Source organism: Macaca nemestrina, chromosome 10, assembly GCF_043159975.1.
Source record: "Macaca nemestrina isolate mMacNem1 chromosome 10, mMacNem.hap1, whole genome shotgun sequence".
Classification (NCBI taxonomy): Eukaryota; Metazoa; Chordata; class Mammalia; order Primates; family Cercopithecidae; genus Macaca; species Macaca nemestrina.
This window is the reverse complement of record NC_092134.1, coordinates 24,175,462-24,187,766: the sequence shown is the minus strand read 5'-3', so window position 1 is coordinate 24,187,766 and position 12,305 is coordinate 24,175,462. Positions and strand designations below refer to the sequence as shown.

Below are 12,305 nucleotides of genomic sequence, written 5' to 3'. Positions count from 1 at the left end.
GAGGGCATGTGTGAGCCAGCTGTTTCAGGACTCGGACCTTTCTTGCAGACAATTTTAAAGATTTTCTTGAGAATTTACTATGTGTAAGAGAAATAGTAATAGCATGAAATAGACTTTGTCCCCAGAGGTTCCCAGCTCACCATTCAGAGGCAAAAGGAGACGGGAAGGCAGGGACTAGGCAGAGGGATTGAGACCAGAGATTCACAACCAAAGGACAGTTTTGCCTCCCATGGGACATTTGTCAATGTCTGGAGATGTTTTGGTTGTCCCAGCTGATGGAGGTAGAAGCTACTGGTATCAAACAGGCAGAGGTCAAGGGTGTTGCTCTACATAGTATAATGCACAGGACAGCCCCCACCACAAAGAATTTTCCAGCCCTAAATGTCAGTAGTGCCATGGTTGAGAAATCCTGGGTTAAGAACAAGGCATGGGCATCAGAAAGATAGCCATAGTACTGCTATGTATTTGTTTGAGTCGTTGTTTTTAATTCTTTTGGGATATACCTTGGAGTGAGATTGCTGGATCATATGATAATTCTATGTTCAACTTTTTAAGGTACCACCAAACTCTTTTCCACAACAGCTCCACCATTTTAAATTCCTACTGGCAATGGTTAAGAGTTCCAACTTCTGTACCTCTTCACCAACACTTGTTATTCTCTCTGTCTCTCTCTTTTGGGTTATAGCCATCCTAGTGCATGTGAAGTGGTATCTCACTGTGATTATATGATTTGCATTTTCCTGACACCTAAGCATGTCGAATATCTTTTCATCTATTTATTGACCATTTGTATATCTTCATTGGAGCAACGTCTATCCAAGTCCTCTGTCCACTTAAAAATTGGGTTGTTTGTCTTTTTGTTGTTGAGTTTTAGGAGCTCTTTATATATTCTGGATACTAGACTCTTATTAGATGTATGGTTTGCAAATGCTCCTCCCATTTGGTAGGTTATCTTTTCACTTTCTTGATAGCATCCTATGATTCACGAAAGTTTTTAATCTTGATGAAGTCCAATTTACCTATTTTTTCTTATGTTGCTCATACTTGTGGTGTCATATCTAAGAACTGATTGCCAAATCCAAAGTCATGAAGATTTACTCCTATGTTTTCTTCTAAGAGGTTTATGGTTTTAGCTTTTATATTTAGGTCTTTGATCCATTTTGAGTTAATGATTTTATGTGGTATGAAGTAGGGGTCCAACTTTATTCTTGTGCGTGTGGAAATCCAGTTGTCCCAGCACCATGTGTTGAAGAGATGATTCTTTCTCCATTGGATGGTCTTGATATCCATGTCAAAAATAGATTGACCATAGATGTATAGGTTTCTATTCCATTGGTCTGTGTGTCTATCTTATGCTAAATACCATGCTGTTTTGTTTACTGTAGCTTTGTAGTAAGTTTTCAAATTGGGAAATGTGAATCCTCAAACTTATTTTTTAAGATTGTTTTGGCTGATTGGGGCCTCTTGAAATTCCATATGAATCTGTATATTCCATTGGATAATATGGACATCTTAACAATAAGTCTTCCAATCCATGAGCAAAGTATGTCTTTCCATTTATTTAATTCTTCTTTAATTTCTTTTAGTAATGTTTTGTAGTTTTCAGTGTACAGGTCTTTCACTTCTTTGGTTAAATTTATTTCTAGGTAGGAAACAGTGTGATAGGCAATAATAGAAAAAGGAAAAATTGAAATTAAACATATTTATTTCTAGATGTTTTATTCTTTTGAATGCTATTATAAATGGAATTGTTTTCCTAATTTCCTTTTCAGATTATTTACCACTAGTATATAGAAACACAACTATTTTTGTGTATTTACCTTGTATCCTGCAACTTTGCTTAATTATTTTTATTACCTCTACAATACCAAGGTTTTCTGTGTGTGTATTATCTGGCATTTTCTACATATAGGACCATGTAATCTGTGAATAGAGGTGGCTTTACTTCTTCCTTCCTAATTTGGATGTATTTTATTTCATTTTATTGTCTCATTGCTTTGTCTAGAACTTCCAGTACAGTGTTGAATAGCATTGGTGAAAGTGGGCATCCTTGTCTTATTCCTGGGTAAAGCTATCAGTCTTTCCCCATTGAGTATGATGTTAGCTGTGGATTTTTCATAAATGTACTTTATTATATTGCAGTTCCTTTCTGTTCCTAATTTTCTGAATGTTGTTATCATGAAAGAGTGTTGCATTTTGTCAAATGCTTTTCCTGCATCATTTGGGATGATCATGTGGTTTTTTTCTTTGTTCTATTAATGTGGCATGTTACATTGACATTGAGCCACCCTTGACTGACTTTTCTTAAAAAAAAAAAAAAAAAAAAAGATTTTGAAAGGAAAAAACCTTTCTGACCCTGTGTACTACCTAGAAAATAGCCTTGGCAACATATCAGTAAATTCTGCTGCTGAAAGTGTGCAAGAAGTACGTGGATTGTTTAGTTCTGGGAAATATTGAGAACTTTTCCACTTCCCTTAAAAACATTGTGTTGAAATTTAAAAAGACAAAGCTTTATGGCTGGGCGCAGTGTCTCACGCCTGTAATCCTAGCACTTTGGGAGGCAGAGGAGGGCGGATCATTTGAGGTCAGGAGTTCGACACCAGCCGAGCCAACATGGTGAAACCCCATCTCTACAAAAAATACAAAAATTAGCCTGGCATGGTCATGGGCACCTGTAATCCAAGCTACTAGGGAGGCTGAGGCTCAAGAATCTCTTGAACCCAGGAGGCAGAGGTTGCAGTGGGCCGAGATTACGCCACTGCACTCCCACCTGGGCAACAGAGTGAGATTCTGACTCAAAAAAAAAAGTTTTTTAGATACCAAATTGACCTGCTGAGCTTTGTGGTCCTGCTTTTGTAATGCTTCTAGTATATAATTGTGGCAAAATTGGTTCAGATATTTCAACACATAGACAGAGGTCCCATTAAAAATTTTTTTTTGAAATAGGGTCTCACTGTGTTGTCCAGGCTGGAGTGCAGTGGTGGCATCTTGGCTCACTTCAACCTCCGCCTCCCAGGCTTTTCTTTTCTTTTTGAGACAAAGTCTCTCTGTTGCCCGGGCTGGAGTGCAGCTGCATGATCTCGGCTCACTGTAACCTCCGCCTCCCATGTTCAAGTGATTTTCATGCCTCAGACTCCCGAGTAGCTGGAATTACAGGCACCCACCACCATGCCCAGCTAATTTTTGTATTTTTAGTAGAGACAGGGTTTCGCCATGTTGGCCAGGCTGGTCTCAAACTGCCAACCTCAGGTGATCTGCCTGTCTCAGCCTCCCAAAGTGCTGGGATTACAGGTATGAGCCACTGCGCTGGGCTCATTTTTAAAACAAGATTTCCTTTGAATAACAATGATCTATTCGTTAGTAGGGCAGAGTTAGGGTGACAGAAAGCGGTGTGGGTTAGAGATTGGAATACCTGAGTTCATTCTTTCAACACACACTTGTAAGCCCTTACCGCATACCAGGCAATGGTCTAGACCCTGGAACCGAAAACACTCCTGAGGCTTGTTGGGCTTCTATGCTAGTTGTAAGCATACCCCACGGTGCGGATGATGGTGCCCTTCCTCCCTCCAGGGCCATGATGATGACTGACCATATGATAATAATACTAGAATGATGATGATGATGACAGAAGCAACAATTCCCTTTCATTTATAAAGTGGAATATAATTAAGAGTCTTTTTTAAAAAAAATAACAGCTTTGGCTGGGTGCAGTGGGTCACATCTGTAATCCTAGCACTTTAGGAAGCCAAGGACCACTTGAGGTCAGGAGTTAGAGAGCAGCCTGGTCAACATGGTGAAATTCTGTCTCTACAAAAATACAAAAATTAGCCAGGCGTGGTGGTGCATGCCTGTAGCCCAAGCTACTCAGGAGGCTGAGGCAGGAGAATTGCTTGAACCCAGGAGGCAGAGATTGCAGCACTGCACTCCAGCCTGGGCAGCAAAGCGAGACTCCATCTCAAAACAAAAAAACAAAAAAGCCCAGCTGTTTTAAGAGATAAGTCACATGGCATACAATCCACTCATGTAAAGGACAAGTCAGTGTTTTTTAACTATATTCGTAGAGTTGTACAACCATCACCTCAATCTGCTTTAGAACATTTTCCTCATCCCAAACAGACACCCTACACCCTGTAGCCATCACCCCCATCCCACTAGGTCCTGGCAACCACTAATCTGTTTTCTGTCTCTCAAGATTGGCCTGTTCTGCACACTTCATATACTTGGAATCGTATAACATGTGACCTTTTGTGATTGGCTTCTTTAACTTAGCAGTTTTTAAGGTTCATCCACATTGTAGCATGTATTGGGCCTTCAATTCTCTTTCTTTCTTCTTCTTTTTTTTTTTGAGATGGACTCTCACTCTCCTGCCCAGGCTGGAGTGCAGTGGCATGATCTCGGCTCACTGCAACCTCCGCCTCCCAGGTTCAAGCGATTCTCCTGCCTCAGCCTCCTGAGTAGCTGGGACTACAGGCGCCGCCACCATGCCTGGCTAATTTTTTGTATTTTTAGTAGACAGGGTTTCACTGTCTTAGCCAGGATGGTCTCAATCTCCTGATCTCGTGATCCACCTGCCTCGGCCTCCCATAGTGCTGGGATTACAGGCGTGAGCTACCATGCCTGGTCTTTTTTTTTTTTTTTTGACAGACTGGAGTGTAGTGGTATGATCTCGGCTCACTGCAACCTCTACTTCCCGAGTTCAAGTGATTCTCATGCCTCAGCCTCCCGAATAGCTGGGATTATGCCACCAAGCCTGGCTAATTTTTGTATTTTTAGTAGAGATGGGGTTTCGCTATGTTGCTCAGGCTGGTCTTGAACTCCTGGCCTCAAGCAATCCACCCACCCCAGCCTCCCAAAGTGCTGGGATTACAGGCCTGAGCCACTGTGCCCAGCCAGCCTTCTTTTTATGGCTGAAGAATGTCCCATTGTTTGGATCCACCTGTTTATCCATAGATCGATCGATTCTGTTTCTACAATCATCAGTTAATAAATATTTGGGCTGTTTTCACATTTCTACATTATGAATAATGCCGCCAGAATGAAGTCCCTTAACATACACTATTACCTCATTTAGTTCTCACTCGCATAAACGTTTATGATGTACATTGAGCAAGTGTTGCTATACCTAAATTAGAGGCAGGAAACTAAGATCCAGAGGGGTGAAGGAATATGTCCAAGCATGTTTCAGGCAGAGCAGGGAGGGGAACCCCATCTCTCCCCCGGTCCTGTGTTTCTGGAATACACAGCACCCCGACAGCCTCCCGCCCCACTAGCTTCTTTAAGAGAGAAATCATTTGATTATGTAATTCCTAAAATGTCTCTCCTTTTCTCCTTACAGATTTTCTGAATGGTCTTTCTTCTTTGTCTATCTTGTCTGATTTTCTCCTGTCTGACCTTTTCCTGGTTAAAAATCTGGGGGAAAATGACGGACTCCCAGCCAATCACCAAGAGTACATCAGAAGCAAACTTCATCCTGAGCCAGGAGCCCTTTCCAGCCTCTGACAACTCAGGGGAGACACCGCAGAGAAATGGGGAGGACCACTCTCTGCCCAAGACTCCCAGCCAGGCCGAGCCAGCCTCCCACAAAGGCCCCAAAGATGCTGGTCGGCGGAGAAACTCCCTGCCACCCTCCCACCAGAAGCCCCCAAAAAACCCCCTTTCTTCCAGTGACGCAGCACCCTCCCCAGAGCTCCAAGCCAACAGGACCGGGACACAAGGTCTGGAGGCCCCAGATACCAATGGCCTGTCTTCCTCAGCCAGGCCCCAGGGCCAGCAAGCTGGCTCCCCCTCCAAAGAAGACAGGAAGCAGGCAAACATCAAGAGGCAGCTGATGACCAACTTCATCCTGGGCTCTTTTGATGACTACTCCTCCGACGAGGACTCTGTTGCCGGCTCATCTCGTGAGTCTACCAGGAAGGGCAGCCGGGCCAGCTTGGGGGCCCTGTCCCTGGAGGCTGCTCTGACCGCAGGTGAAGCTGAGACCCGTGTCCCCACTATGAGGTAACGTGTCTTTTCTCCTTATAACCGAGGAGTGCAGAGTTCAGGTGGGGTCCACACCCTTCCAATCTGTACCCACCTTGGTCAAGCCATTTGCTAATGCCAAGACTTCAAGGGTGGCTATGCACAAAAGGAGAAGACACGAGCCTTCTCAGAAGCTTCCTTCCTTCCTTCCTTCCTTCCTATCTTCCTTCCTTCCTTCCTTCCTATCTTCCTTCCTTCCTTCCTTCCTATCTTCCTTCCTTCCTTCCTTCCTATCTTCCTTCCTTCCTATCTTCCTTCCTTCCTTCCTTCCTATCTTCCTTCCTTCCTTCCTTCCTTCCTTCCTTCCTTCCTTCCTTCCTTCCTTCCTTCCTATCTTCCTATCTTCCTTCCTTCCTTCCCATCTTCCTTCCTTCCTTGCCTCCCTCCCTCCCTCCCTCCTTTCAAAATCATTCCTTGAGGCTGGGCGCAGTGGCTCATGCCTGTAATCCCAGCACTTTGGGAGGCCAAGGCAGGCGGATCACTTGAGGTCAGGAGTTCAAGACCAGCCTGGCCAACATGGTGAAACCCTGTTTCTACTAAAAATACAAAAATTCACCAGGCATGCTGGCGTGTGCCTGTAATCTCAGCTACTTTGGAGGCCGAGGCAGGAGAATTGCTTGAACCCAGGAGGCGGAGGTTGCAGTGAGCTGAGATGGCATCACTGCACTCCAGCCTGTCTGACAGGGCGAGACCTTGTCTCAAAAAAGAAAAAAAGGAAAGAAATCATTCCTCGTGCATCTACTGTGTGCACAGGGCTCGATGCCATGAAATTGACTTTCTAGAAGACCTCAGCCTTGTTGGGGAAGATGACCTTGTGTGTAGTTATAGTTTAAGATGAATAAGCCAAGTCTGGCAAGAGCCACAAGTGAGGATGGTAGTCTAGAGGGAGGGGCAGTTCTCTCTGCCTCCTAAAGAGACATTGATTCATTCATTTTTTTTTTTTTTTTGAGACAGGGTCTTACTCTGTCACTCTGTTAGCTGAGTGTACTGGTAGGATCATAGCTCACTGCAACCTCAAACTCCTGGGCTCAAGCAATCCTCCCACCTCAGTGCACTCCTGGGCAGCTGGGTCTACAGGTGTGCACCACCACACCTAGCTAATTTTTAAGTAGAAATGGGAATCTCACCATATTGCCCGGGCTGGTCTCCAACCCCTGGACTCAAGCAATCCTCCTGCCTCGGTCTCCCAAAGTGCTGGGATTACAGGCATGAGCCACCACACCCAGCCCATTCATTCATTCATTCATTCATTCATTCATTCAGCAGGTAACTGACAACTGAAAAACCATCCTTCCTCCAGTGATGCCTGAAAAGCAGAAACTCAAACACTCTGAAGGTCTCCATCAATTTGATTGTTGGAAATGAATGCCTGTAGGTTCATGCCAGGTGGGACTATCCCAGTGGCTGCAGTCAGTGGCTTTGTTGTTGATGTTGTTGTTATCTACCTTCTCTGCCACCCCCAAATTACAAATGGAATACAGCACTTCCAGGTAGAAAATTTGGGAAATGCAGGAGAACAGAGAGAAGAAAAGAGCCACCAACCAAAACTTCACCAGCCAGAGGGAAACCTCTGTTCTCATTGTCTTATTTCTTCCTTCCAGTGTGTTTTGTTCCTCTGGAGTGAAGTTTTATTGGCTATTCTTTTAAACATCTCCTGTGCTGTCTCCTCCCAAATTAGAAAAATCTAGAGGTGGTCTTCCGTGCGTGTCCATGTAGGCAGTGAGCTTGATTTTAACCCTGGTAGCTAGAAGTAGAAGACAGAGAAAAAGGAAGAGGAAAGTATTCCATATACTGACACTTTTCAGGGGAAGTGTTTGAGTTTCTAGAAGGGTTAAGGGAAGAGAAAGTCTCAGAATCTAGTACGAAGAGCACAGCCTGTGGCGTCAGCTGGAGTGGGGTGCAACCTTTGGCTCTGCCACCCCCTACTGTGTGACCTTGGGCATGACCCTTCACCTCTCCAGGCCGCCGTACCTCTGTAAAATGTGGAAGGGATTAAATGGGATAATGTGGAAGGGATTAAATGGGATAATGTAGGCAGGCATGGTGGCTCACACCTGTAATTCCAGCACCTTGGGAGGATGAAGCAGGAGGATCGCTTGAGGCCAGGAGTTCAAGACCAGCCTGGGCAACATAGTGAGACCCCATCTCTAAAAAAAAAAAAAATTCAGAATTTGCCACACATCGTGGTGCATACTTATAGTTCCAGCTACTTGAGAGGCTGAAGCGGGAGAGTCACTTGAGCCCAGAAGTTTGCAGTTACAGTGAGCTATGATTGTACCACTGCACTCCAGCCTGGGCAACAGAGCAAGACCCTGTCTCAAAACAAAAAAACAAAGAAGAATGTATCAAACCAACAAACTTATAACATGATTATTATTATTACTATTTTCTGAGTCTTGGATGCCAAAATCGTTGTGAAGATTAAATGAACTTATATTTCTCGGGTACTTGGAAAGAGAATAAAGCATCCATATTTGGTAGTTTATAAATAGAAAGGGGGGCAAGTCTCCCACCTTTCCACCCACTGTCTTTCTGCCACCATTTTGAGGGGTCTTTACTGGTTTGAGCTGAAACCACGGCTTTTCTGAGCTGGTACCTTTATAAAGAGGAAAGATCTCTCTTTCTCCCTTTCTTCTTCTTCTTTTTTTTTTTTTTAGACAGAGTCTCACTGTGTCGCCCAGGCTGGAGCGCAGTGGTGCGATCTTGGCTCACAGCAACCTCTGCCTCCCGGGTTCAAGCAATTCTCCTGCTTCAGCCTCCCAAGTAGCTGGGATTACAGGCACCTGCCACCACGCCTGGCTAATTTTTGTATTTTTAGTAGAGACAGGCTTTCACCATGTTGGCCAGTCTGGTCTTGAACTCCTGACCTCAAGTGATCCACCCACCTTGGCCTCCCAAAGTGCTGGGATTACAGGCGTGAGCCACTGTGTCTAGCCTACTTAACTATCTTTCATAGGGAAAACGAAACCAAAATGTTGAGTGAATTTCCTGCCCTCATGTCTTCATGGCATAGAAACCTAGCATTGGAGATAAGTCTTTTACCCTTACTTTGTCCCAGCAAACAGCTGTCAGGAGGGACAGAGGGATGTTGGAGAGGCAGTGAATGTGGAGCTGAATGACACTGTAGGATGGTGGGCGATTCAAAGGGCTATGATATGGTGCAGGGAGGAGCGACGTGCTGCATGAACTTGGGTGAGTCCCTTCCCCTCTCTGAGCCTCCAATTTCTCATCTTTAGAATGAGGAGGCCTGGTGGCTCACACCTGTAATTCCAGCACTTTGGATGGCTGAGGCAGGTGGATCACTTGAGCTCAGGAGTTCAAGAACAGCTTGGGCAACATGGCAAAACCCCATCTCTACAAAAAAATATAAAAATTAGCCAGTTGTGATGGTGTGCACCTATAGTCCCAGCTACTAGGGAGGCTGAGGTGGGAGAATCACTTAAGCTGAGGAGGCAGAGGTTGCAGTGAGCCAAGACTGCGCCACTGCACTCCAGCCTTGGTGACAGAGATAGACCCTATCTCAAAAAAAAAAAAATTAAAAATTAAAAAAAATGAATGAGGAGGCTGCACCAGGCTCCTGAGGTGTGACCTGTGGCCCTAAAGCTCACTGACTTACAGTTAGTTCTTTTGTCCCCAGTCTGTGAGCATTTTCAGAGTTGAGAATTGAGAATTTTAGCACCCAGGGGCAATGTGGGTGGTTCTGCTGGCACCTCCTGAGACACTGGCATTTCCTCGAGGAACATTCCCAGCCCCAGAATCAGGGGCCTCTGACAGAGGAGACCCACGTGTGTTTGTTGTTTCTAATGAACTATTGTGAGAATCCCACATCAAAGAATCTTCAGGGAGTCAAGCCTTAGACATGTGTGCTGCTGCCTGCTGCCTCTGCTGTTTGGCTGGATGAAAAAATTATGTCAAAACCTGGGTGTTCCAGCCTGTTGGAAACAACATGTATCAAAATGAGGCTGAGGCCCGGCGTGGTGACTCACGCATTTGGGAAGACTGAGGTGGGAGGATCCCTTGAGCCCAGAAGTTTGAGAGCAGCCTGGGGAACATAATGAGACCCTGTCTCTACAAAAATAAAAATTAAAATTAAAATTAAAATGAGGCCACGTGAGGTGGCTCATGCCTGTAATCCTAGCACTTTGGGAGGCTGAGGTGGGTGGATTACCTGAGCTCAGGAGTTTGAGACCAGCCTGGGCAACATGGTGAAACCCCATTTCTATTAAACTACAAAAAATTAGCCAGGCATGGTGGTGCACGCCTGTACTCCCAGCTACTCGGGAGGCTGAGGTGGGAGAATTGTCTGAACTCAGGAGGCAGAGGTTGCAGTGAGCTGAGATCACGCCACTGCACTCCAGCTTGGGCAACAGAGTGAGACTCTGTCTCAAATAAATAAATAAATAAATAAATAAAATAAAATGAGGCTGAACATTCTGTTATCTTGCAGAGCTTTTGGCTTTGGATTTTGTCATCTTTGGCACACCAGATTGTTGACCCTGGCGTCCACAGGTCAACACCCAAGCAGTTTTAGGTATGGGCCGTGGAAGGTGGTGTCAAAAGACATAATCACAGCAAATTTAGTTGAAAACTCGAATTGGCTTTTATTTACAATTCTAGAATCATGCAGCACCTCGTTCTGTAAAATAGAATGGCTGTTCCGAAGAGCTGAGCAGAGAGGAGCTTGGCTTTATAGACAGCACAGGGCTGAAGAAAGCAGAAACAAGGCTTTCTCTTGTTTGTTTGTTTTGACAAAGAGGAGCTTCATAGTGTTTTCTTTTTCTTTCTTTCTTTTTTTTGAGACAGAGTCTTGCTCTGTCACCCAGGCTGGAGGCTGGAGTGCAATGGCGTGATCTCGGCTCACTGCAACCTCCGCCTCCCGGGTTCAAGCGATTCTTCTGCCTCAGCCTCTTGAGTATCTGGGACTACAGGAGCCCGCCACCATGCCCAGCTAATTTTTTGTATTTTTAGTAGAGATGGTGTTTCACCATCTTGATCAGGCTGGTCTCCATCTCCTGACCTCGTGATCCACCCGTCTAGGCCGCCCAAAGTGCTGGGATTACAGGTATGAGTCACTGCGCCCAGCCCACTTCATAGTTTCAAAGTGACTTTCCTTATAGGGTTAAAACAAATGCAACTTTCTTATGTTGGCTCAGGTAAACTGGACCCCTTCTGATTGGTTGCTATGAATCTCCTGTTTTTTAGAAAACTGGTCAGTTTCAAAGTTCAGAATGATTACGAGGCAGCTGGCCAGGAGTGATTCATTTTGATTTGGTCTATTGGGACTGAGCACAGGAGCTCAGTTCAAAACCATGGCCTCCCATACATTAAAATTTTGTTTTAATTTTTTAGATTTGGGAGTTACAAGTGCAGTCTTGTTACTTGGATGTATTTCCCAGTGGTGAAGCCTGGGCTTTTACTGTAGCCATTGCTTGCATAGTGTACATTGTATCTATTAGGTAATTTCTCATTCTTCACCCCCTTCCACCATGCCACCTTTCCGAATCTCCAGTATCTATTATTCCATTCTTTATGTCCGTGTGTACACTTTATTTAGCTCCACTTACAAGTGAGAACAAGCATAAATTCTGTTTAAGGGTGGTGTGTGCAGGCCAGCCAGCCAGCTGCATATAACCAGCTGGAGCATTGAAGAAATGAAGCCTGACCCAAAAAGGCCAATATGGTGAACAAGAATCCCTGTTAGTTGAATCCAGGAAGCTCCTCCTGAAAAAAAAAGTTATTATTTTTCTTGAGGCCAGGCACAGCGGGTCACGCCTATAATCCCAGCACTTTGGGAGGCCGAGGCAGGCGGATCACAAGGTCAGGAGTTTGAGACCAGCCTGGCCAACATGGTGAAACCCCATCGCTACTAAAAAAAAAAAAAAATACAAAAATTAGCTGGGCATGGTGGAGGGTGCCTGTAATCCCAACTGTTCAGGAGGCTGAGGTAGGAGAATCGCTTGAACCTGGGAGGCAGAGGTTGCAGTGAGCCGAGACTGCGCCACTGCACTCCAGTCTGGGCGACAGAGTGAGAAAAAGAAAAATTTGAAAAAAAGAAAAATCATTATTTTTCTTGATAAGTTGCTAAATAATCTGTATCCTCTGGCAAATCTTCTTACCGTTTGAGGTCCTGTTTCTGCAAAATGGAAGCAGGGGCTAGAGGTTTAAGCTAGTCCAGACAGGATCCAATCCTTGCCCCATTTCCAAGACAAACAACTAAGGCCTGGGAGAAGAAGCCAGGGGTATCTATTCAAGGGTTCTGACTCACGTGGAAGCCACAGTGAAGAAGT

The 12,305-nt window shown here is 44.8% G+C and overlaps 1 protein-coding gene across 4 annotated transcripts in view; it reads left to right on the top strand.

Annotated features, from left to right (window-relative positions):
* Window positions 1-12,305, top strand: part of LOC105493456 (acetyl-CoA carboxylase beta) — a 166,463-nt gene that overhangs the window by 18,992 nt on the left and 135,166 nt on the right. For all 4 annotated transcript variants that reach the window (XM_071071168.1, XM_011761132.3, XM_011761128.3 and 1 more), the window contains one exon: window positions 5,336-5,997. In XM_071071168.1, the coding sequence (XP_070927269.1) occupies window positions 5,345-5,997 (653 nt within the window). In that variant the 5' untranslated portion in view covers window positions 5,336-5,344. The remainder of the gene's footprint in view (window positions 1-5,335; window positions 5,998-12,305) is intronic.